The sequence below is a fragment of the Carassius gibelio genome, chromosome A10 (assembly GCF_023724105.1).
Source record: "Carassius gibelio isolate Cgi1373 ecotype wild population from Czech Republic chromosome A10, carGib1.2-hapl.c, whole genome shotgun sequence".
In the NCBI taxonomy this organism is placed as follows: Eukaryota; Metazoa; Chordata; class Actinopteri; order Cypriniformes; family Cyprinidae; genus Carassius; species Carassius gibelio.
The window spans coordinates 20,547,720-20,573,310 of NC_068380.1; the positions used below are offsets into that span (position 1 = coordinate 20,547,720).

The 25,591-nt window shown below is 37.3% G+C and overlaps 3 protein-coding genes across 9 annotated transcripts in view; 1 reads left to right on the forward strand and 2 right to left on the reverse strand.

Annotated features, from left to right (window-relative positions):
* On the reverse strand, nt 1–14,421 carry LOC128021524 (uncharacterized). Of its 3 annotated transcripts, XM_052608791.1 has the most exons (6): nt 14,217–14,421; nt 12,360–13,368; nt 9,376–9,423; nt 8,633–8,752; nt 8,203–8,520; nt 2,501–3,837 (listed from the first exon to the last, which is right to left on the reverse strand). In XM_052608791.1, exons 1-6 carry the CDS (start codon nt 14,220–14,222, stop codon nt 3,653–3,655), a joined length of 1,686 nt encoding a protein of 561 aa, XP_052464751.1. In that variant the 5' UTR covers nt 14,223–14,421; the 3' UTR covers nt 2,501–3,652. The 3 variants fall into 3 exon arrangements, with proteins under 3 accessions (XP_052464750.1, XP_052464751.1, XP_052464752.1); XM_052608790.1 differs by lacking the exons at nt 2,501–3,837; nt 8,203–8,520; nt 8,633–8,752; nt 9,376–9,423 and adding exons at nt 1–827; nt 1,024–1,230; nt 1,364–1,543; XM_052608792.1 differs by lacking the exon at nt 9,376–9,423.
* A 2,445-nt stretch (nt 14,422–16,866) lies between these two features.
* LOC128021526 (hydroxysteroid dehydrogenase-like protein 2) lies at nt 16,867–23,345 on the reverse strand. The gene is made up of 11 exons (XM_052608793.1): nt 23,160–23,345; nt 22,418–22,581; nt 20,756–20,854; nt 20,554–20,668; nt 20,300–20,403; nt 20,073–20,171; nt 18,462–18,656; nt 18,190–18,261; nt 17,980–18,120; nt 17,223–17,351; nt 16,867–17,099 (listed from the first exon to the last, which is right to left on the reverse strand). Exons 1-11 carry the CDS (start codon nt 23,174–23,176, stop codon nt 16,987–16,989), a joined length of 1,248 nt encoding a protein of 415 aa, XP_052464753.1. The 5' UTR covers nt 23,177–23,345; the 3' UTR covers nt 16,867–16,986.
* Nucleotides 23,346–25,302: 1,957 nt separating this feature from the next.
* Nucleotides 25,303–25,591, forward strand: part of LOC128021523 (polypyrimidine tract-binding protein 3) — a 59,279-nt gene continuing 58,990 nt past the window's right edge. For 2 of the 5 annotated variants that reach the window (XM_052608784.1, XM_052608789.1), the window contains exon 1: nt 25,303–25,469. Coding sequence is in view for 2 of the 5 variants with exons in the window: in XM_052608783.1 (XP_052464743.1) it covers nt 25,462–25,473 (12 nt within the window). In the remaining 3 variants the exon portion in view is untranslated. Of the gene's footprint in view, nt 25,474–25,591 lie in introns of all 5 variants that reach the window. The other 3 variants (XM_052608788.1, XM_052608783.1, XM_052608787.1) reach the window with 3 other exon arrangements.

Here is a 25,591-nt window from a genome sequence, read left to right on the forward strand (position 1 = left end):
TTTGACATTGTGATAGTCTACAGTATTTATTACTCACAGTAACAGTCATTGAACCTACCGGTTCATACAATGCAAGTGTAACATTACGCACTTATTTTTACAGGCTTCACCTTGGCAATCTTATTATATGACACTAATCTGGTATTCAGAGAGGAAGAGGTGTCGTGTCAAAAAAAACAAACTTACACTGTAGTTTGTGATGGTAGTGAGCATGCAATCGTACAGTTATTAATACCAGTAATACCTAATGTTTAACACTGAAGTAAATACTGGTCAAACAAAATTATACTGATTCAAGGCATAAAAAACAATTATTTGATTTCATATAAAAGCCAAATTGGCCAAGAACAACACAACAAACGTTTGAAAGTTTCTGACAAATGTGCTGCGATAAATCACTCACTTTGTGAAGGATAATGGATGAAGACAAAAGAGGTCAAGGCCTGAAATGTGACGAGAAATACAAGTGTTCTTTTAGAGTGGTCTCATGCCCACTGTAAATCAGATAAGTGAAATGTTTTATTTGCTGACGATTGGTAGAAGCTCCCCCTTTGCTTTCATGCTTTTAATCTTGGCTTTGATGCTGTCGTCCATGGCCTGTCGGCATCTGAATGCATAGTGGGCCAATGTTTCCTCCTTCTCGTCCCATGGAGGCAGAGCGTGGAAGACTTCAGGAGCCGCCAAGCTCAGTTCTGCAATGGCTGCTGTTCTCGAAATGGTATTGCGGTCAACGCCAACTCTGTCAAAAGCCACTTTCATGGATATGCTGCGTCGAAACTCTTGCAGTGCCGCCATGTATCGTGCAATCACACCCACAACGTTTTTCACTGAAAAACAGTTACATAATTCTTTAGTGAAGCTCTGCAGACTGGGAATTTTTTTTAATTGAATGACAATCACAATTTAGCATTATGTTTCATTAATAATGAGATATAATTTAAATTTAACGAATCCCATTTCATCTTTTGAGCCCATCAAAGATAGCTAGACTTTGGATCCAAATCCCAGCCTTGCATTACTTACTTCGGACACGTGTGTTCTCGCCGTCTCTGCTTCTCTTTGATGAAATCTTGATGGTCCTCTGCCTGTCCAGTGGATGCAACTCCACCTCCTCAAAAGAATCCAAGAGGGCTGGTGAGTCAAACACAGCGCCCTCTTCAGGAATGGAGGTGATAATCTGATGTGAGCTTCCTGCCTCCATCTGACTTGTTGAAAGTGTCCTTCTTTTATCTACCAATCGAAGAAAACAGACATTCCTTATCCAAATTACAACCTCCATTATGATATCCATGCTTTCCTTCCTATCATACAAACTAGTTATTATCCAGAAATGGCATATGATGGGACTGTAAGGAGGAGTAACCTGGTCGTAGCTGGTCTTGCAGGAAGTCACAGATGAGCTCAGCCTTCTTGGTGAGTTCCTGTTGCAGAAGCTCTTTGTCTTGCTTCAGGCTGCTGATGGTTTCACCCATCAACTCATTTTTGCTTCTCTCAGCCTGCAGTAGTGCGTTCAGTCTCTCTATTTCATGCACAGCTGGAGAAACTGTTTGAAATAGAAACAGAGCTTTACCTCAGGAGTTCCTACTACCTCTGGGAAGATATAGCTATATGTTAAGCTGAAATTTGTTTAAAGAATAACAACTTAACAGAAAACAGAAATATGTGGCTGGTGGTGAATATTTAGGCCAACTAATTTGAAATTTTAATTGAATTCTTTATATATTTTAATTAGCCAAATTAATCACTGTTAACTACATAATGTGTGTACAGCAGTCAAATTTATCCATGGTAGACCTTGGAGCCATTTACATTCCATCTGCAATGTTTGTCATTATTTGTTTATTTGCATCTTACTGTTTTTCAGCATCTTACGTCATGATTGTTTTTAGCCACTTGACTTCACTGCACAGTAGCAGTAAGTTATAGTACAGGGCAGACACTTCTTTTGGAATAACTTGCAAATCATTTTATTGCAAATTATTTTTAAAAAAAGTACACAAAGCTGTACTTGTTGAGTATGATTAATATAATAGGTTTGTTTTTGCTCAAATGCATCTCAGCTGGATTCAGTTTTTTCAGTGTAATAACATCTCAAAACGCATCACTTCTCTTTCCAATACAATTTATTTTCATCGCCATGTAAAATTTTCAAAGTAAATTTTTTTTTTTTAGTTTTTGTTACTTGATAAAAACTACCCTTTTGGACAGATTTATTTATTTATTATTTTTACAGTTTAAATTGAAATCTTCTTTATAATACTTCTTTAAATGCCTTTTCTTTCAGTGTCCTTATTTTTGCTACCATTTTTTCTACCATGACCTATTTTTGTGATTAAAAAGGATCGTTTAAAAACCATCCCTCAAAGTAATGCCACCAAATCATTGATGCAGACTGGTAATAAAAATACATTGAATAAAGAATCAATCATTTAAAAAATGATGCACAAAAGTAGCGGAATAACTTCAATTGATTCAAGGCAAAAATGGATTACAAACAACATTTTGTCATTGACTTTATTGTAACGCATCAGAAAATGACAAATAAGACCACTTAAGACACACCAGGATAATGGAGTATTTACACACTTGTAAATAAACATCAGTTTTTGTAGATGTGCTCAGATAAATTCAGCGTCAGATTATAGGTACAAAGACTTTTAAAACCAGTCAGGTGAAGACTTCCTAACCATGAAAAGACTGACCTTTCATAACCATAATAAATGCTTATACATACCACATGCCAGTTTTTATAAGAAACATAATGCTTGCTTGTGAAACGTGATCTGACTTACTGAGCTCTCCACTCTTTTAGAGTCTGCTTTACTAATGCCATCCAAAGAATCCCATTAAATATTGTAAATATGGAAGCCCTTGAGTGACTTTTTCACTACACACTCATTGCATCATTTCATACTAAGGAATTTGGGGATATCGTGAACACAGAGGTTGTTAACTGTTGAATAAACCTAATCTCACATTTCTGGCAGTGACTTTATTAGCTGATGTTTGGTCGCCATGATTTCAGTCAAGTAAAAATGACATGTAATAAGAAACAGTAGAGTAGTAAAACTTGTGGGATGCTTATAAACCTTTTGTCTGTGAGTCATGCACAAGGAATGACACGAATGTCAATTTAGTGTGATGCTGATCGATAAAACAGATCATCCCATGGAACCAACAGAGGAAAAAAAGTAATAAAGGTGGTTTTTAAATAGTGATAATTCACATTTTTATATATAAAGATATTGGGTATGAGTAAAAACCATCAAAATGGTTTGAGAAAACTCAAAATATCCCGTCTTGATTGTTACAATGCTACATGGATACTAACATGAATAGCCACTAGACTATTTTAAAGGTTTAGATGGTTAAAAACAGGTTTGTGTTGACTAAACATGTCAATAGCCAGTAACTCTAATAGTATAGATAATGTTGGTTTTGTTGAAATGAATGGAATAGAAATGGTTCATGTGTCTGACTCTGAATCTTTCATCTGTTAGTGCTGTAGTAGCTGAACTGAATCAACTTTAAATGATTCCAAACTGAATCGTTTACTGTATGTCCAAGACTTCCATTAAACCACTGGTTTCCTTTCAGCTGTATGTATAATAATAGCATTTGCACGTGAATGGACATTTTTGGGGATCAGCAGTTACATATAGGAAGGGTCATTTTTGCCTGAAGATTGTTCGTCACAAAAAATAAAGGACTCTTGAGAAGATTCTTGCTTCTTTTTCTGACCGATTCGAAGCCTGCATTTATTAATACAGGCCTTCTTCAGCTTAGATGACTCCACAGGTGTCCATCCGTCTATAGTAGAACATCGCAGAACATACGCTGCAAGGAAATAAAAGGAAATAAATAACTAAATACACTTTTATTAAGTGCATTTTATTTAATTTAAGTAATGTTTTATTAGTCTCTGACTTATATTTCAGTAGTAAAACAATTGAATCAGTTCTGTGAATCAATCAGGTTCAATGAACCGATTCAAACTTTGACTCAGTGGTGTGTTTGTATCATCACTCAAAACTATCAAGCCATGTGGCATTTTTCAAGTATTGTAAGGTTTCAACAAAAAATGTATATGTAAACATGAAAGTTTCTTAATATTATGCATTGTTATATCAGCGTAATTAATAAAAAAAAAATACTAAAACGCCGTAATTTTATGAAAAACAGTTTAGAACATCCTCGATTATTTTAGTGAGATTTTTGTCTTTTTTTGTCTAAGATTTTAAATCTAATTGAAAGTTCAAAAAAAAAAAAAATTAAGCTATTAAGAGTGAACAACCATATATATATATATATATATATATATATATATATATATATATATACAGTTTTGTTCAAAATAATAGCAGTACAATGTGACTAACCAGAATAATCAAGGTTTTTAGTATATTTTTTATTGCTACGTGGCAAACAAGTTACCAGTAGGTTCAGTAGATTCTCAGAAAACAAATGAGACCCAGCATTCATGATATGCACGCTCTTAAGTACGGAAGTTCTAAGCGGCCATACATTATAATTTGTTTTCCTTTTTGTTTTCTCGTTATAATGACTTAATTTTCTCGTTATCTCGACATAACGAAAGTCGTTTTCTCGTTATAACGACTTATTTTTCTCGTTATCTCGACATAACGAAAGTTTGTTTTCTCGTTATAATGACATGACAGTTTTACTGTTGCTATAGTAACGAACTCAACTTTGACAGGCATCTGATGGACCATGCAGGCGCTCTTACTGTAGCCTATATTTTAGCAAATTTAGCTTCGCCTAGGTAATAAGGTCTACAATACTGTATATAAATAAAGGCTGATCAATCACTGTTGATTTTTCCAGAGACGTTTTGTTTTTGTAATTAACATGTTTAAATGGCAACACCGCAAAATTAGAGCTGCTTGGATTAAACTCACTTTTCATTTTTCCTTTATTTGAAATAAAATTATATATAATTTGTAATTTGTTGTAGTCATTATATGATGTGGCAGATATCATGTGTGTTACAAGCTTCTGTTTGAAAAGAGCGTCCATGTGTAGGACAACGTGTAGTGTGTGTGTGTAGAAAAAAACGATTACAACATTATAGAACAAAACTGAATTAAATTAGCCTATGGATTTTACATATACATCACATTTCTCATCAATATGGTTAACAATAAAGATTAGTAATAAGGAAAAGAAGCACATCAGCCTACATTGTTAAATCCCGTCCTACTGTAGATAAACAGAATACAGTGATGTCAACCTTGGTTTTGATAAGCAGTTATTTTATGACACAGAACGCGTTGGTGAAACTCATGCATCTAGCAGGAACTTAATACACAAAATATTCATATTGATTAAAGCATTTAACATTTATGAATTAATTAAATGTCAGTAATGAAGACTGCACAAATTATAGCGATCACGAGGAAGGTCCGCGTACAGTAAAGTGGATAGTGTACAACACCGCATCAGTTATATTCAGGTCTATAGTGCCACCTGCTGGCGCAGTTTTGTAACTTCTTAGAGAAAATTAATTCGTTATAATGAGAAAACGAACTTCGTTATGTCGAGAAAACGAGAAAATGAAGTCGTTATAACGAGAAAACAAGAAGAAAAAATATTGTAATGCATGGCCGCTTAGAACTTCAGTACTTAAGGCTGTGCAATTGGGCAATTAGTTGAATTAGTTGAAAGGGGTGTGTTCAAAAAAATAGCAGTGTCTTTGACTGTACAAACTCAAAACTATTTTGTACAAACATTTTTTTTTTCTGGGATTTAGCAATCCTGTGAATCACTAAACTAATATTTAGTTGTATGACCACAGTTTTTTAAAACTGCTTGACATCTGTGTGGCATGGAGTCAACCAACTTGTGGCACCTCTCAGCTGTTATTCCACTCCATGATTCTTTAACAACATTCCACAATTCATTCACATTTCTTGGTTTTGCTTCAGAAACAGCATTTTTGATATCACCCCACAAGTTCTCAATTGGATTAAGGTCTGGAGATTGGGCTGGCCACTCCATAACATTAATTTTGTTGGTTTGGAACCAAGACTTTGCCCGTTTACTAGTGTGTTTTGGGTCATTGTCTTGTTGAAACAACCATTTCAAGGGCATGTCCTCTTCAGCATAGGGCAACATGACCTCTTCAAGTATTTTAACATATGCAAACTGATCCATGATCCCTGGTATGCGATAAATAGGCCCAACACCATAGTAGGAGAAACATGCCCATATCATGATGCTTGCACCTCCATGCTTCACTGTCTTCACTGTGTACTGTGGCTTGAATTCAGAGTTTGGGGGTCGTCTCACAAACTGCCTGTGGCCCTTGGACCCAAAAAGAACAATTTTACTCTCATCAGTCCACAAAATGTTCCTCCATTTCTCTTTAGGCCAGTTCATGTGTTCTTTGGCAAATTGTAACCTCTTCTGCACATGCCTTTTTTTTAACAGAGGGACTTTGCGGGGGATTCTTGAAAATAGATTAGCTTCACACAGACGTCTTCTAACTGTCACAGTACTTACAGGTAACTCCAGACTGTCTTTGATCATCCTGGAGGTGATCATTGGCTGAGCCTTTGCCATTCTGGTTATTCTTCTATCCATTTTGATGGTTGTCTTCCGTTTTCTTCCATGTCTCTCTGGTTTTGCTCTCCATTTTAAGGCATTGGAGATCATTTTAGCTGAACAGCCTATCATTTTTTGCACCTCTTTATAGGTTTTCCCCTCTCTAATCAACTTTTTAATCAAAGTACGCTGTTCTTCTGAACAATGTCTTGAACGACCCATTTTCCTCAGCTTTCAAATGCATGTTCAACAAGTGTTGGCTTCATCCTTAAATAGGGGCCACCTGATTCACACCTGTTTCTTCACAAAATTGATGACCTCAGTGATTGAATGCCACACTGCTATTTTTTTGAACACACCCCTTTCAACTAATTCAACTAATTGCCCAATTGCACAGCCTTAAGAGCGTGCATATCATGAATGCTGGGTCTCATTTGTTTTCTGAGAATCTACTGAACCTACTGGTAACTTGTTTGCCACGTAGCAATAAAAAAATATACGAAAAACCTTGATTATTCTGGTTAGTCACATTGTACTGCTATTATTTTGAACAATACTGTATATATATACACAGTACAGACCAAAAGTTTGGACACACCTTCACATTCAAAGAGTTTTCTTTATTTTCATGACTATGAAAATTGTAGAGTCACACTGAAAGCATCAAGGGCTATTTGACCAAGAAGGAGAGTGATGGGGTGCTGCGCCAGATGACCTGGCCTCCACAGTCACCGGACCTGAACCCAATCGAGATGGTTTAGGGGTGAGCTGGACCGCAGACAGAAGGCAAAAGGGCCAACAAGTGCTAAGCATCTCTCGGGGAACTCCTTCAAGACTGTTGAAGACCATTTCAGGTGACTACCTCTTGAAGCTCATCAAGAGAAAGCCAAGAGTGTGCAAAGCAGTAATCAAAGCTAAAGGTGGCTACTTTGAAGAACCTACAATATGACATATTTTCAGTTGTTTCACACTTTTTTGTTATGTATATAAGTCCACATGTGTTAATTCATAGTTTTGATGCCTTCAGTGTGACTCTACAATTTTCATAGTCATAAAAATAAAGAAAACTTTGAATGAGAAGGTGTGTCCAAACTTTTGGTCTGTACTGTATATATATATATATATATATATTTTTTTTTTTTTTTCCAGCAAAAAGGCTGCAGGCTTTTCGAGGCTTTTTAATGTTTTTGAAATAAGACTCTTGTAATTATCAAGGACTCATTTATTTGTTCAAAAATACAGTAAAACGGAAATATTTTGTGAAATATTGTTTACAATTTAAAATGACCGTTTTCTATGTGAATATATTTCAGATATAATTAATTCCTATGATGCAAAGCAGAATTTTCAGCATCATTTCTTCAGTGTCACATGATCCTTCAGAAATCATTCTAATATGCTATTATTATTATTTTCAACACTAAAATTGTTTTGCTGTTTAATATTTTTGTGGAACGTAACGTTTTTCAGGATTTCTTCATAAATTGATCAATTTGGTTCTAAATATTGTTTATCTCACTTTAGATAAAAATGATACATTTCAAATAAATAAATCAATCAGTAGAATGGAAAAATGCACAACCCTAAATCATTTCAGGATGTTCAGTAACAGTCAGCTGTCCCGTTTCAACTACTCACACATAATCCCATCCACTCTTCTTCTGTCCAAGATCTTTTTCCCGTCTGGGACTTTCCCCCTCTTCCCAAAAGCCACGGCTCCGTTCAGATCCTCCTCGCTGAAGAAGTGCTCGAACAGCAGGTGGAACAGTCTCATGCTGTCCTGCCGGGACTCCTGCAGCATGGACGCCAGCTTGTAGTGCGGCAGGTAGAGTCCGCTCCCCGGAAACAGCTCCTGCTCCCCGAGCCGGGCCGGACTGGACAGAGGCATCTGCGTCCGCTCGTGAAACACCAGGATCCGATCAATGACCGTCTGCAGGTTTTGTAGAGTTATCGTATCTGCATAAATAATGAGACATGCATTAAAAAGATTTTCCCAGTTGGCAAATCTGACCGCATCAATCACAATGACTATAAGCTGATATAGCGGAGGCTGAATTCACCAGCTCACCTATGCTTGTTATAAACTCTTCCAGGTGTTTTCTCTCTTCAAAATACCTCTCATTGTTTGGACTGAGATCTGACGGGCAGAACTGCTCTTCTGAACCGTGTGCGGCTGGAATCAGATGCTCTGTAATACATCAAATGAGTGTTTTAGGAGCTTTAATAGAGGACGAACTCTTCCGTCCAGACCAATCAGCACGCGGAAACCAAATCACAACACACTTCAAACCAAATGCATTTCCCTCACATCATCACAGTAGAGGACTGGTCTGGATTTCAGTTCATACAACTGGCGAGTCCACAGACAATAAAGCCATTTTCATCAGAGAAATTTTATTTTATTTGCCATGATGCAAAGTTTCCTCATTTGCCTTATGCAGATTCATTCATTATAAAAATAAATACAGAGGAAAAAGTCGACTAGTGTCCCACAGCCCAGCTGTAGCGTTAACGTCAATATCACAAAAACTGTCAATATATTGTGCTAAAAAACACGAAAGATTCATCAAGATTGCTTGCATTCTGACATAAAATAAGCATCTTTTCTTGCCAAATTCTAGCATCTTTTTTTCTCACACTTACATATATATATATATATATATATAAACCACCATTTCTTATTCCTTTCTTTTAATTAAGTAAATATGAGCTGGATAGATTATTGACAGATTTTGTGAGATTTACCAATTAATATAAAACTAGTGTTTTTTTTAGAGCTTAACAAGTTCTTGCACAAAAACCAAAACTAACCATGGAGGGCTTTCAAAATCACAGCGTAATCCATCTTCTCCTGTGAACCTGTAAACAGAACACAATTATAGTTTGTCCACAATAAAGAGAGATCAGTATTATCTTAAGATAAAACACAATCATATGACACTTTAACAATCTACTGATATCCATTCCCTCTCAGTAAAGAGAGAAGGTGTCCGGAAAACTCACCTGTTACTTTTCGTTCGGTTTATTTGGAGTTAAAGCAATAACAGCCTCATCATCCATTTCCATCTTGACTGAAATGTCAAATATCCCCAGAGACTCTTGGGAAAACAGCTTAATGCCTTATTGCAGAATGGGAGAGGACGCCATCTCATTAACTAGCGTAACCCAGACTAAATCACTGTCTGTGTGAATTTATTCATAATGTCGTGTAGAGACAGATACTCACTTCCCAGAAAATTGAAGTTTACCATAAAAAAAGTAATCATAGAATTAGTGGGGGGAAAAACTTAAACACTAAATCACAAATTAAAAGGTAACGGTTTCATATTGTTTACTTGGCCCTCGCAATGATAAAAAGAAATTGCATCACAAATAAGAGAAAGTCACACCTGGACTTATGATGTACAAGCAACTTAAATAATACGAGGAAAACATTTGTTTTTATGAAATCAAACATTTTCAACAACACAAATTTGTGAAATTATTTGTTCTGGTTTGTTCTTGTTTAAAAAAAAAAAACTATAAAAAAAAACAAAGATGATTTTATTTATTTATTTATTTTACTTTTAATATGTGTCTGTGTCAGTCTGGATCTGGATCAATAAAAATGATCCTTCTAGTCCTGATGCAAATGATCAATTGGAAATGTGTCAATAGATGCATGCAATAACATTTTTATAAAATGTTTAAGTATTGTGTTGCATTTACTATTTTATTTAACTGCACTGAACAAGCAGCGAAAATCCATGAGCATATTTACATAAAGCTGTATTATCCTTAAAGGAATAGTTCATCCAAAAATCACATTTTGTAAAACGTAAACATCCTCAGGCCATCCAAGATGTAGAGGAGTTTGTTTCTTCATCAGAACAGATTTGGAGAAATGTAGCATTAGGATTATTTTGATTATTGTGATGTTTTTATCAGCTGTTTGGTCTCTCATTCTGACGGCACCCATTCACTGCAGAGCATCAATTGATGTGCAAGTGATGTAATGCTACATTTCTCCAAATCTGTTCTGATGGAGAAACAAACTCATCTACATCTCTTTGATGGCCTGAGGGTGAGTACATCAACAGCAAAAGTTTTGAGTCAACTAATACTTTAAAGAAAATATTGTAGGCAAAAAGCAAGAGTTCACTCCCAGCTCAAATCATTGCTTGAATGCAGCTTTCTTCTTTTTTTGCCCGGCTTGAATCACTTCTGAGGTTTAAGCAACGCCCAGTCTGTTTCATGTCCATTGTGTGGTGTTGGGTTACACTCCTGCGGTGTGATAAATCTAATTTACAGCCTTGACTGAGACAATGTCATCAATGTGATTAGGAAAATCAATATGAGACAGCACTCCACCCACGGCTCTCACACAAACACACGCAGAATATACGAACCTTTTGGTTTGTTTGCTATTTCTATGCAAGTACATCATGAGTATGGATTTTTGTTCAGACGATTTAAGATGTTTTCTGGTTAAAATGATCTGATTTGCATTCAGTGTGTGACTGCTGTGTGTGATGGCATGATTAAATAATTATTCAGAAGCATTCAATTTGCATTCAGCAATGTTCAAAGCAAACTGAATGTACATTTCACGAGGCACCAGGCTCTGAACGATTGAGCAACACTGGATTTGCACTTTTTACTATTATTTATAGCACCTTCATGTTCACTCTGAGATCATTCAAAGGATTTATGTTCATTTCAAGCAAACAAAGGCTCAGCTGAATCTAAGAATAAAAGACATTTCAACACTATACAGTTGCTACAACAAGTAATGCATATCATTGCATTAGATAACACAATATCAATCCAAGTGTCATTTGTCTTAAAGATGTTGCACAAGCGTGGCTTTCAAGCATTAAGAAAGATTCAAAACATAAAACATTAGAAAAGAATGTGACAAATATGTTTCAAGGTTTCTAGTTCTTAGAAATGTACTTTGGTTTTCATGGTTTTTTTTTTAAGTGTATTCTATCAATTTTCAAGTACAGTTTATATTAAATGACTGGTGTGTAACCATCAAGTTAAAAGTAGTAACATACTTCTTTATTTATTTTTATTTTTTAAGAGACTTGTAGACCCAAACAGTCATAAAGGCCTGAATGGGGTCGTATAATAATTTCCTGTTATATGTTTATCTTATCTTTGTTATATATATATATATATAAATTATTTTAATGGAAGATCACAGAAAAGGTGTTTTCAAGTATTTGTATGCATGTATGTACAGGTGCTGATCATATTATTAGAATATCATCAAAAAGTTGATTTCTTTCACTAATTCCATTCAAAAAGTGAAACTTGTATATTATATTCATTCATTACACACAGACTGATATATTTCAAATGTTTATTTCTTTTAATTTTGATGATCATAACTGACAAATAAGGAAAATCCTAAATTCAGTTGCATAAACTTAGCCTATGTGCCAAACAGTATTCAATTTTTTATTTTTTTTTGTATTTGAATCTAACTAACTTTATGTAACCGAATTTAAAACATATTACCAGTTTTAAAGGAAAATAGAAGACTATCTTGTAAGACTAGTTTAAACCTTTTTTTCAGGATTGTCAACAGGCTACTACAACTAAAAACCACCAGTTTGTTAAAAGTAACTGCAAAAATAGCTCCGGTGTAAGAAAACTTTTTAGATTTATTTGCAGAAGTCACATGTGTGTGGCATTATGTTCTCTAATAAAATGGCATTGAAAAATGTTAAGTGTGATTTAACTAACAACATTCCCAAGCCCTTCTCATCACAAACTCCAGGACGTCTCGTGCAGATAAGGGTCTTTACCTGTGTTGTCCGCTCGAGCTTCTGTATTTAGTTCCTGTGCTGCTAGAAGATCCATCTCAGGGTTCACCCCCACAGAAGCCTCTCCGTAAGACAAGGAAGGCCTGGGATACTCGTCCCTGTGCAGCACCCCCATAGCGTCAATCCTTCCCGAATGGGGCAAGGTGGCCAAACTCTGACTGCAAGCTGGGTTCGAGTTCACCTGCATTTTGTTCTGGGTCACGTGGAACGGTGCACGCAGGGGTTTGATCATGGACGAAGGGGAGTTGTCCAGCGGTGACGAGGAGACCGTCATGGAGTCCCCGTCTACTGAGGAAGGCTTCTGGGACATTGAAGACCTGGATGATGGGGTGGTGTGGACGTTGGGTTTGGGTGACTGTGTGGTGAGCTTCACATCCGAGCTGCTGGGCATCTGAGGGTTGGCCACACTGTAATAGTCTTCGCCTCTCTCCTGTTTGATTTTCTTCAACGCCGGGTCAGTGCTGTCCTCAGCTCCCGATCTTTTCCTGGGCGTGATATTTGAGGCGTGATTGAAGTCGGAGTCGCCGTCTTCATCGGTGGCCGAGGACTCGCAGACGATGTCGTACAGGTGGCTGTTGTACTCCTCGCCGTTGTCGTCGATCTCGGACGGCTCGCTGCAGTTGGAGATGTCGCAGGAGTTGTGGATCTGACTGGAATCGCTCTTGTTTTTGGCGCCGCTGCCGAGGAAGCGCTCTGAGGTGTTCTGCATGATGGAGACCGCCTGGATCATGCTGTCCGTGTTGATGCTCCGGCTTTCTAGGTTGCGTTCCTTGTTTGTTTTTTTGCAGGTGGTGTTGAGGGGCCAGTGGTAGGCGTGCCCCGCGCTGCAGCCCCACAGGGCCGTGAGGGTCCCGTGAGAGCCCTCGTTCAGCATGTGTTTGAGGTTGGGGATCAAGGTGCAGATCGTCCCGTGACTGTGGGCCCATTTCACCAGTTTAGCCAGACTGTCAGAGGACGCGTGCAAGCAGTCCTCCATGTTGAGCCTCCTCCCCTGAGATGACAAAATTAATATGTTTTTCAATAGTTTTTTCTTATTTGCGAACGATAAACTTGAAATGCTATCTGCAACCGATTTTACTTATGTAGCATTCACAATAAGATCATCAATATGCATTTAGAAAATAGACGGGATGAGTTTCCATATCATGCCAACTTAGGGTGAAAAAAAGGTGACATACAAAAATAAGGTATTTGTTACATTTTCAATTGAACTTTTCAGTTTAATTGTTTTCATTGTTCGGCTGATTATATGAATACTTGCCACATTAGCAAAATATAACATCTTTTTAATATAAAAAAACGAAATAAAAGCATTTTCGCAGGTCAACAACAGATTACTATCCTTTTATCAGTGTGATCAGATACTCCTTCACAATAAAGTACTTTATGACATTGTGGTGTAGTGATGGCATTTCAATATATGCAATCATAATGAATAATTAGTACAATAATTTATCACAATATTCAAAACAAAAACATGGAATTACCAAGGTACTTTTATTATTACTTTTTAATATTGGAATAAGCTGAAGACACACTCTTTATCAGCAACAGCTCCACAAGATCATCGCTCACAGCCATTGTTTACTACATCAGCTCTCTTCTCGTCAGTTTTGTGACACATAACGCACTGATGTCGGGGTTTATCTTCACAACAACACGACTCTGTCTGAAAGCTGAGCGAGCTGCCGACATCCACCGCGATCCTGCTCCTCAGTCGCGTGTGTGACGTCCAGGGATGTTGTCCCTGCAGGCAGCTGTCTCGGTTTGGACACAGAGCCCGTCCCGTCAGTGTGGCGAGCTGCATCAACACAAAGAGCCGAGAAAAGCGTCATGTACCTTCATACGGAGAATCAGCTCCGGTGTCCGCTCACGCACGGTGCTCACCGCCTCTTTGCGCGATATCAAGCATCATTTCTCAATGCATACGCTCCATTTGAACGTGGTTCTTCTGTATTTGACAGTATTTTATACAAAAGCCATTAATATTGCTTTTGATGGACGTGTGGCGGGTACTTCCGCTATCACCGGAAGTACGTGTCCGCTATACATTAGTGATGGGAAGTTCGATTCTTTTCCGCGAACCGGTTCTTTCGGACGGTTCGATTCAATAAACCGGTTGAAAAAACCGGTTCATCGGTTCTTTCACGCTCGACGTAATGACGTCATTGGCGATGACGTAATGGCGTCACGTCTATCAAACATTCAAATATATAAAGTCAGTAATCATAACTTTAGTCAGTTAAAACCTCATAATCATGAAAAGTTTACATTTGAGTTTTGCAACAACACCTAAATACAGTAACAGCAATAATGTGCATATGAGGATTTAAGTCTTGAAGATATAAAGTAAATAAATTAGGTGTCATCAGTGCAGAAACCATGATCCACTTACTAAACATAATCCATTGCGATGTATTTGTTATTAAATTAACTTACGTTTCGCCAGATTGCCCTTCATCCAAGCCCTCAAAATACCCGCTCATAACTACTAGTACAGAATCAGAATCAATCACCAAAAGAATCCCTTCGGTTCAGACATGCTGTGAGTCAGTTGGCTTCACGCTGAATCGCGCATGCGCAGTATCATCAGTTCATCGGTTCTCAATTCGGACGCGTCCGACAGAAACGATTCTCGGTTGAGTGTACTGATGATCCGAAAACCGATGCAACCGGTTCTTGACTCGAGAACGAGAATCGCTCGGCACGTGCTGCAGTTCAGTGTCATCAGCTGCTCTACTCATGTTTCATGTTCTGTTTACTACAAACTCAATTTGTGAATGTCATCATTAACTATAAATACAGTACAGATATCTCATAAATCATCCCTTATTCCTATTAAACATAAGAGTCTTTAGAGTCTTAATTATTGTCCAACTTCCCTGAAAACCCATTTGGCCTATACATTATATACAATATACAGATTGGAAACATTAATCTAAAAAAAATAATTAAAAAAAATCAAAATAAAATATAGTTACTTTATCACACTTTCCGATGTTTAACAAAATACTTACAAAATTACACGCATGCGCATTATCATCAGTTCATCGGTTCTCAATTCGGACGCGTCCGACAGAAACGATTCTCGGTTGAGTGTACTGGTGATCCGAAAACCGAAGCAACCGGTTCTTGACTCGAGAACGAGAATCAGCTCATCGGTTCTCAAATCGGACGCGTCCGACAGAAACGATTCTCGGTTGAGTGTACTGGTGATCCGAACACCGAAGCAACCGGTTCTTGACTCGAGAACGAGAACTGCTCCAGCAGTGGGCGTGTTTGTTCATTATCTGGCTCGGCTCGGTGTTCATCTTCAGTTCGGTCTTCACAGCATTTCATTCAGTGTACTGTTTGAGTAAATGGATTACCCCGGGATATTGGTTTATTCTGACTCAGAGGGAGTGTCAGTCACGTTAAAAAAGTTAACAGCTTAAGTAATTTGTGGATTTATGTTTATTGGAGACGTGAACCGTTTCAAACGATTCAGTTCGATTTGGTGAACTGGTTCAACCGGTTCACTAAGAAGAACCGGTTAAATTGAACGATTCGTTCACGAATCGGCCATCACTACTATACATGATATTGGCAATGTGCATGGATGAAATTTGTATTTGACAGCACTCAGTATTTCTATTGAGCTATGCATTTCTATTTACAATATCAGGCTGTACTCGTGGCAGAGAAGACGTTTATAGCGGAATGTTAACTTGAGTGAACACCTCCAGTGTTCTTGAAGAGGATGTAGAAAAATTGCAACAAGTGTTTAGAACAATTAAACACGTTTGTTCTTTGCGTTAATTCGAAAGATACAATATATCGTTTTTTTGTTAGCAAAAGTGGAAAAAGAATGTGAGCGTCAGCTAGTTACTAAAACTAATTTTTGATTACTATGAAGACAGAAAATTGAAATGTACTTTAATTATACTGTGCTGATGGTTTAAAAAATTATATCCAGTGACTTTCCTAAAACCATTTTCAAGAGGAAAATACAAATACATAAGCATCAATTTTTTAATCTCAGAGTTAAATGTCCATCCCTTAAAGTACACTAATTACTATAGTAATACCTAAAAATAATAATAACCTTACAAAGATTTTGAAAGCTTCTTACACTCTTTAAATGAGTTCCTATGGTAATGTGGTTAAATTGAGATTTTACAGTCATCATGGTATGTTGGTGGTTACCAAATAATTCTGTAATTTTGATTGCACCATGTAATCATTGCTGTTAAGTGTTCACTGTATTGTTTGAATTAATGTAATTAACTAACTACTCGATGTTACCGTACCTTACGCCATAGGAACATCACCCATAGACATAATGTAAAAACTTACATTTTCTTTGAAGCTGCTTTCTATCATGAAAAGCGCTATACAAATAAACTTGAATTGGACTGAACTGAATTATCATGGTCAATTTTTGAAAGACTTTTTTCAGAATGATGTTGTAATACTATATACTATACTAGAACATGCAGCGCAGCAAGTATAAAGGAAAATCCTTTATTAAAATATGTATCAGTTGAACAAATGTTTGAATGCAAACAGTGTTTTAGAAAAGAGATCATGTACATCATGTAAGGCAGGAGATGGTCGGTGAGTGATCACATCACAGCTTTGACTTCATCATGGCCATCATCTTCTCCAGTTTGATGGCCAGGCCCATGTCACCCTTAATCTTCAGCTTTCCAGACATGAAGGCCATTGTGGGCTTTAATTTCCCTATTGATAAAAAACATGGTTTTCATCAGTGCTTCAGTTTTTTATTATTCAGATTCAAACCATCCTCTATGATGCAATTATGTCGGTAGTGTGTGTGAAGTGCAGCAGTGACACTTCTTCTACCTCCGAACATCTTGATGAAATCTGCACTGTCCAGGGTCATGATGACGTCAGCTTTGACTGGTGGTTCCCCGCTGCCGGCGCTTCCTGCATCGTTCTTCAGATCAATGTACCAGACTCCAGCATGTTCACCTGTCAATCATGCCACCACACATTCATTCAACACAGATTTGAAGGGTGGGACATATCTTTTCCAGTCAGAGGTCTCCAATCCTGCTCCTGGAGAACTACTGTCCTGCAGATTTCAGCTCCTAACCCGATCAAACACACCTGAACCAGCTAATCAAACTTGAGATTAACCTGCGAGTCCAATGACCTACCCATCATTTTTTTATTTACAAGCTTAAAAATAAGATTGAAAGTCAGGACTGACTCATCATTTGGATTTTTCTTTACATAATTAGGACAATCTCTCAATTTTTACTTTACATCTCTTTTTTTGTCATAATTCAGACATATGAATTACTTTTTATTATGACTTTTTGTCATAATGATGAGACTAAAAGTCATAAGCTTGTAAATCAGCAATGACAATCGCATCAGTTTTATTTGTCGTCTCTAAAATTCACTTCATAATATGATTTACGACTTCTTGTGATTCAGATTTGTCATAATTACGATTCACCAAAGCTTGTTTTTTTCTTATGAGGAATAAATGTGCTTCCATACCCTATTGTTCAGTATTCACAGTGTTTTAGCTTGCAGACACTGACTGAAACTCGAAACGTTAACTCAAATGTTTTAAATATGATATAACTACCTGATAAATCGAATCTGTACACTCCTTGTGTGGTTTTCACTATATCTGGACTGAGAATTCCTCGGATTACATTGAACATGTCAGAAATGGGTCCCGTGGGGGCAGAATCTGCTTTTCCACTCTTGAAAGCTGGAGTGGCACCTAGAGAGAGAGTTAATCAATAAGAAGAACAAAATTAATTAAACATGCTGGTTATGCCTCATAACTCACCATGCTCCTTCATTTGCTTGGCCAGATCCTCTGGCTGTTGATCCAAGAAAAAGTCTGGAAGCAATGGATGACCTAAAAAAAAAAGAAGACATGTTTTATGTGCTGTGTTTCTAGTGATATGTCATGTTATTGTGTACAGGGTCTAAAAATACTTAGAAGTGCTGGGAAATAGTCTAACGTTTATACAAATCACAGTACTGATATTCATAATGATTGAATAGGAAGATGCACTACTTATTTTACCACATTAACATTAATACTGCATAACCAACCTGGCTCAACAGCATACACATCAAAGTCCTTAATGCCCTCCTTTTTGAGAATGTCCTCATCAATGACAAACTGTCCCGTGAAGCTGGTGGGGTTCTTCAAGATGGCGTAGGCTGCATCAGCCATGATCTCCACCTTCCTGCACTGTTTACCAATCCCAGAACCACCCAACATGTCCATGGCTGCCGTCTGGATGGCTGAGGGTGGATGATGCAACAAGAGTAATCCACTTATCATTGTTGATTTGGATTCACATTCGATCCCACTTGGTTTTCACAGCATGTCTCACAATACATACTGTTCTGAAGCTCTGAATATATCAATAAAAAGTTCAGCATACAAATCTGAATGCTACATGTGCACCATTTTCATGAGAGACTTCCGTTTACAGTTGTTCATTTGCATACAGTGTCAGGAATATATACTCGTTTACATTTATGAATTTGGAAGATGCTTTTATCCAAAGCGAAATTGCATTCAAGGTGTATAATTACATTATATCACCTCTAGCGTTCCCTAAGAATCGAACCCATGACCTTGGTGTTGCTAGCGAAATGCTCTACTGTTTGAGATACAGGAAAAGCTACACTCGTCTGTGTCAGACACAAATCATCCTCACTGAAACACTGTCATGTGGATTTAGAAGTTTAGAAGATAATAACAAACCATGGGGAATGTGTATTAAATTAATATTTTAAACAAATTTAACTATCGTATTTTAAAGTAATTTTGGAACATGGCTCATTATACGACTATACTTCAATTAGGAAAGAGTGACAATTATTTTTGACAAGAAAAAAAAAAGTGGGATTTATTAGTGTTTCACTGATGCTATTATAGTTTTTGTAAATGTTTTGAATGTTATTTTTACATATCGGTTTTCACTTTAAGTTACAGTTAATTTGTTGAGTTTTTGTCGTTTTTATCAGTTTCATTTTCTTTTCCTTTTTTAAACCAAATGATATTATATTTAATTTATTTACGTTAACATATAATGTAAATCTAAATTTTTTTTTTAGATTTAGTTAATGATAATGACCCTAGGGATGATTTTATTCTTTTAGAATTTATGTAATAGTAAGAATTTCAGTGGAATGCCAGTGTTCTGTTCACTATTTTCCATGCAGTTACTATGAAAAAATAAATAAAAGTATTATAAAATGACTGCTAGACAAGCAAGAATAACGGTCTTTGGTTCTTCAAAAGCTCTATTTATGTGCGTTGATAGCATTTATATGCAAATGAAAACCTAAATGAATCTGTTTATTAAATAAAATAATTGCATCTCCTCAGAAAACTTGGACCCACTGGATTGATTACTTTTTAAATGTCTTTAGGAAAACTTTGAAGCATCAAAGTTTTGTTGGAATAGGCTTTGTTTGGATGGACAGAAAACATTTAAAGCCTCTTGAGAACTGTTTCGAAGATGAATGAACGTTTTATGGGTGAGGATGAGTAAATAATGACAGAATTGAATTTTTGGGGTGAATTATCGCTTCAATATTCCACTAAGACATTCATTTGTAGGAGTACTGTAGATATAGATTACTGAATCAACATATCTACTCATGCATTCATGATCTCTGAATTGAATTATTTAATGACTGATGTACCTGTCCTGGGCCATAAGGCATTAACGGCGATAGATCCCTTGAACTCTTCAGCCATTCCAAGTACACACATGGACATGCCATACTTTGCCATAGTGTACGCTACACATACACAACAGAAAATAAGATCAGTCTCATTATTTGTCACCATTATCAAATAAATGTCCAGCGGTAGTCTGAAACCAAAGGCCTGGAGCAGTGAATGTGAGAATGCTGTGGCTCTCGCTCACCCGTGTGGTTTTTGAACCAGATGGGATTGAGGTTTAGAGGTGGGCTGAGGTTAAGTATGTGAGGGTTCTTGCTCTTCAGAAGATGTGGGATGCACAGTTTAGACCTGTAATGAACACACAGTTAGAAGAGTTCATAACAAGTTCAGCTCTCCTGGCAACATCTGTGACAAACCTTTGATTAGCACAGAAAATAATTATAATAAGTCGTTTATGATCATCGGTGAGTCTCAAAAAAAAAAAAAAATTTTACTCACGTCAGGTACGTTCCCCTGAGATTGATGCCTAGCATAAGGTCGACTTTCTTCATTGGAGTTTCCAGGGTTCCTGTTAAATTGATGGCACTGGCGTTGTTGACCAGTATGTCAATCCCTGTCAACAGCACCACAGAAGACACAAAACTAATTATAACCCACCTGAGTGAGAGGAGTATGATACATCTCAAATGCAGTAACTCACCTCCAAATTTCTGCACGGCTTGTTCCACGGCTTCATTGATCTGCTTCTCATCACGGACGTCTACGATGCACGGCAATGCCTTCCCTCCAGCAGCTTCAACTACCAATCAGACATTACTTGGTCACAGACTTACCACATTCAATTATTTATGAAACATTAAGCATTGCATCATTTGCTCAGCAGTGGATGCTCTGCAGTGAATGGGTGCCGTCAGAATAAGTATCCAAACAGCTGATAAAAACATCCCAATAATCCACGACAGTCCAGTCCATCAGTGAACTTCTTGTGAATCCAAACGCTGTGTGTTTGTAAGAAACAAATTCATCATTAAGCCGTTTAAACTTGGCCAAAATATGAGTCTATAATCCATAATAACGTTTCCTCAGTGTAAAGGTTCATCCCCTGTTGTCCTCTCACATCAAAATCCACAAACATTTCAGTTTACAAAAAGTTTTGTCTATTTTCACTTTTAAATGATGCTTGATCTGTGCATATTTCTCTTCTGAGTCCGATGAATAGAGGACTCATATTTTAGTTGGAACGGTTTGAAATCCCTTAATGATTGTGGATTTGTTTCTTATAAACACACCGCTTTTCATTTCAAAAGAAGTTCACTGATGGACTGGAGTGGTGTGGATTATTGTGATGTTTTTATCAGACTCTCATTCTGACGGCACCCATTCACTGCTGAGGATCCACTGCTGAGCAAGTGATGCAATGCTACATTTCTTCCAATCTTTTTGCATGAAGAAATAAACTCATCCACATCTTGGGACGGCCTGAGGGTGAGTACATTTGCAGCTAATTTTTCGTTTTAGGATCATGAGCTATTTCTTTAAAATAAAAGTTACCGTTTTAACTGTATATTGATCAGATAAGCCTTGGTGAGCGTAAGAGACTCCTTTCAGAATTTGTATCCATCCTAAACTTTTGAACGGTAGTGTAGGTTCTGCATATTCATGCTGTGAAAGTGTTTTATTAAAACTCTTTTGAATTGACTGTAATGAAACCAGTTTGAGATTACCTTCGCTTTGTGACATGGCGCATGATCATGATGGAAACAGCTATTAGAAGAAGAGTAATGCATGTTGTGTCCAAGAGATGATGCACACGGTCAACAACTGTACTGTAACAGCTGAATCAATCAAGTGATGATTGCTTGGGATTCCGTTAATCAAAGCCACAATCATGGCACTGTGACAAGAGTCCAGGCGGTGGAGTAATGGGGAACCAAATAAAAGACCAACATCATTAACTCATTGCCTGATGACAGTGACAGTGTCAGGAACATTATCTTGGCGTACTTTAGGCCTGGTAATACCCATCAGTTTTCACAACAGTGCTATAGCCTGTTATGATATCTACATAAACAACAATTAATACACACTGCATGGAAGACAGCTTGAACAAATCATCTGCAATGCATTCACTACTGGTGGCTCTCACTCATCAGGATTATGGGTAATGCAGAAAAAAAAATACTTGGAATTTGGCTATTAAACATTATTGTTTAATAGCTATTGGTTTTAAAAAAAGACTAAATCTCAGAGATGTGCTGAAAAGTTAAATCCAGTTATAGCTATGGAGAAAATGAAAGGGATTTGGACTCTCGAGCCTTCCTCTGTGTAATGTTTTTGTGTAAGAGTAACTGTGCTCGCTCACTCTCTGCAGCAGCTGTGTAGATGGTGCCCGGCAGTTTGGGGTGAGGATCAGCGGTTTTGGCAGCAACGACCACATTGGCACCGTCCCGAGCAGCTTTGAGCGCGATGGCCTTGCCAATACCTCGACTCGCTCCGGTAATGAAGATAGTACATCCTGCCAGCTTCCTAAAGTGAATGCATATGAATCATAAAACACATCAAAATGTAATCGATGCAACATACAAACAATGACACACAGGAAAAATATAACTGGTTATTTTGCATAATTGTGTCCCTACTTTTTGTCAGCAGTGTCTCTCTCTCCTGTGTGACTCCAGCAAGGTCACACAGGCTCTTGTGAATGTATTTTTATGACTTCTTTTACTTCACTTTGTCCTACGTTTCATAAACCAGCGATGTATAATATAACAATGTTAATCGTGTTATTGTTTGCGCTGGCATGTTTTGCGCTGCGCATAAGAAATTAGGTTAAAGGTCAAATTAATAAAAAATAATAATATAAACATAATAAAGGAAAACGGGTTTCGATGATCTTCTGAAATGTCGTATCAGTTTTAGCAGATAGTATTAAATAGTTATGTAGGAACAGGGTGTAATAATGTGTCAACACAGTCGGAGTCTCTCATTCATGACACAGCTGAAATCGAGCGTGAATGAGTTCAGAAGTATTTAAACACTTGTCAACAACATGTTTACTAGCGTGCTACCGTGTAATGTAGCTAATAAGCAAAAGACAAACTCACCCCGTGTTCTGCAGCATTGTGGCTCCTGTGTCTGATCTGGGGACGGAATGCACTGCGGGAGAAATGCGTGTAACATAAAACTGAAGCCGTGTTGTGCAAGCCAAAGAGCTCCAGAAAAACACGAAGGCTGTGAATGTGCCCTTTACTCTAGTAACAGACTCCACTGCGCCAGCACTGAATCTACTTCCGGTAGAGTCGTGAACGCGCTCCTGCTTTTAAAGGAACATTCGAATTATGCGACACATCATTAAAAACCTCGGCAAAGAATGGTGAATGGAAAGGGGGGAAAATAAGTTACATAAATAAATAAACAAATACTTCATTGATTTATGTGTTATTCAAAGAGTCTAGTAACGCATGATTCCACTAACAGCAAACATGACAAAGTTGTGTTATTTTGTAATAATTTATGAGATTTTTATAAAAAAAAAAATCAAAATGAAGAAAAATTTACCCTTTACTTCACATGTAAACAAATAAACGATGTTAGCGATAAAGTAAACTTTTTATATGCATATTAACACAAACAATAATACATTTGTCTTTCATAATACACCATGAATAACATTTAGAACAGATTAATAAAACACACACAAAAAAAAAAGAGGAGAAATGTGCCCCTTCATCGTTTTTGCTTCATTACGAAACACTATATTGGTCAAATTGTGTATACAATTACAAAAACAAATCACTTTATGTATATTCAAATCCCTTAAAAATAACTATGATGGTGATTAATATAAATAAAAATAATAATATCAATGATCTATTAATACTGATGCATGTTTTTCTACTAATGCAAATGAAAACTACAGAGATCTCTTTCTCATTCTGTTTATTTAGCCATCTTTATTCTCTTTCTCCCTCTGGTGTCCTGGAGAGCTAAATTATTTACTCGGTTTTGCTTTTTTTATATATATCCCTGGGTTTCCTACACCCTGTGTCTTGGTTGTCGTCTATTGAGATTTATTTTATTTTTACGACGTGCGATTGTTTCCAGAACGTCATGTAAACACCCCTAGAGTCTCTCAGTCAAGCAGACATAAGTCAAGTCTGCTTTATTGTCAATTCTTCCAAATGTACAGTACATACATTACACATAACCCACAGACTTTCAATCTCCTCTAAACATTACCATCCCCTCCTAACATTTACAGCAGCTATATCTTTTAAAGACCCAATTAATAATATTATAAATCAGAAAATTGTATTTGGAGTACATTTAGTTTTTATTGCTATACTATTGTACTATTTTAAAGTAAATATATTGATTTAATTCATTTATTTATTAGATTAATATTTATTAATTTTAATCAAATGCATTTATTTTGTTTAAGGTCTTTTAACCTTTCCACATACCCCCAGCACTTTAAGGTGGGACCCCACTTTAGAGACCCCTGAACTACGGCATTAAAATTTGGGCTGATTTATTCTTTCAATGCACTTGAATAGTTCACATCTAGGCTACGAATGTGCGGTCACACAGTATTTTTATGTGACACACACACACACACACACACACACACACACACACACTCCATGTAAGCACAAGACTGCGGTTCAACTGGTCCAACAAGTGTAACAAGTTCTCACACGCTTCATCTACAGAGGATAACATCTCCACTGCCCTCATACGACACGCGCGTAAAAATAGTCATCATTTAAAACAAACGGGGACATTATTTCTTAATCAATAATTCAATGCACCAGAAAGCTTCACATGTTCCATAAAGAGTTCATTCCAGGAAGTGTCCGACCCTCGGAAAGCAGAATGAATGTATCGACTGTGTTTATTGCAAGTGTCAAGCTCTTAAAGCTCTTCCCCAAGGCCCATTACCTTAATTAATAAATGTATTCCAGCAACAAGATTATCCTCTATAGATCTCCTAGTGCAGAGACCATAAACAAATGATCCCAAACCACGCGCTGGGCTTGGAAATAGCGGGCGCGCGTAACTTATTGTTGTCGCGCGTCATTGCGCACTCAATATTGGTGCTTTCAACAAAACGTCCAGCAACAAAACATATTACGCGCTTCTTCAAAGGTGTGTCTGGTGAAAGAGGGAGGCCATTTTGTACAGAGAAGCGTCTGTACATGTATGTGTGTGTGTGTGTGTGTGTGTGTGTGTGTGTGTGTGTGTGTGTGTGTGTGCGCGCGCGTCAGGAGCAGGAAGTGTGTGCGTGCCTTTGTGCCTGAGAGTGAATTTGTGTTGGGCAGTCGAACTGTACCAACAGCAGCACCCTTCCTTCATTTTCCTGCGCTTGCATTGTTATTTCGCCTCGCCTCTGTTCTGCTCTGTGCGATGGATGGGTATGTGAGTCTCCAGTGTCTTATTTTCCTATTACGCGCTTGTTGAGTTGTTCTTGTGTTGAAGGGGTTGCATTATTGTATGTAATGATAATTATGGCACGTCAGAAATGGCATGGGAGGAA

Excerpts from the sequence above, each read along its gene's own strand:
- LOC128021524 (XM_052608790.1), bottom strand. Across the intron at positions 1,544-12,359 it reads AGCTCGAGCGGACAACACAG|TTTCTCCAGCTGTGCATGAA; the intron begins GTAAAGACCCTT and ends TATTTCAAACAG. Across the intron at positions 1,231-1,363 it reads GCAAGACCAGCTACGACCAG|ATAAAAGAAGGACACTTTCA; the intron begins GTTACTCCTCCT and ends TTCGATTGGTAG.
- LOC128021526 (XM_052608793.1), bottom strand. Across the intron at positions 20,404-20,553 it reads CTCAGGGGAACGTACCTGAC|GTCTAAACTGTGCATCCCAC; the intron begins GTGAGTAAAATT and ends TGTTCATTACAG. Across the intron at positions 20,172-20,299 it reads CTGGTTCAAAAACCACACGG|CGTACACTATGGCAAAGTAT; the intron begins GTGAGCGAGAGC and ends GTGTATGTGTAG.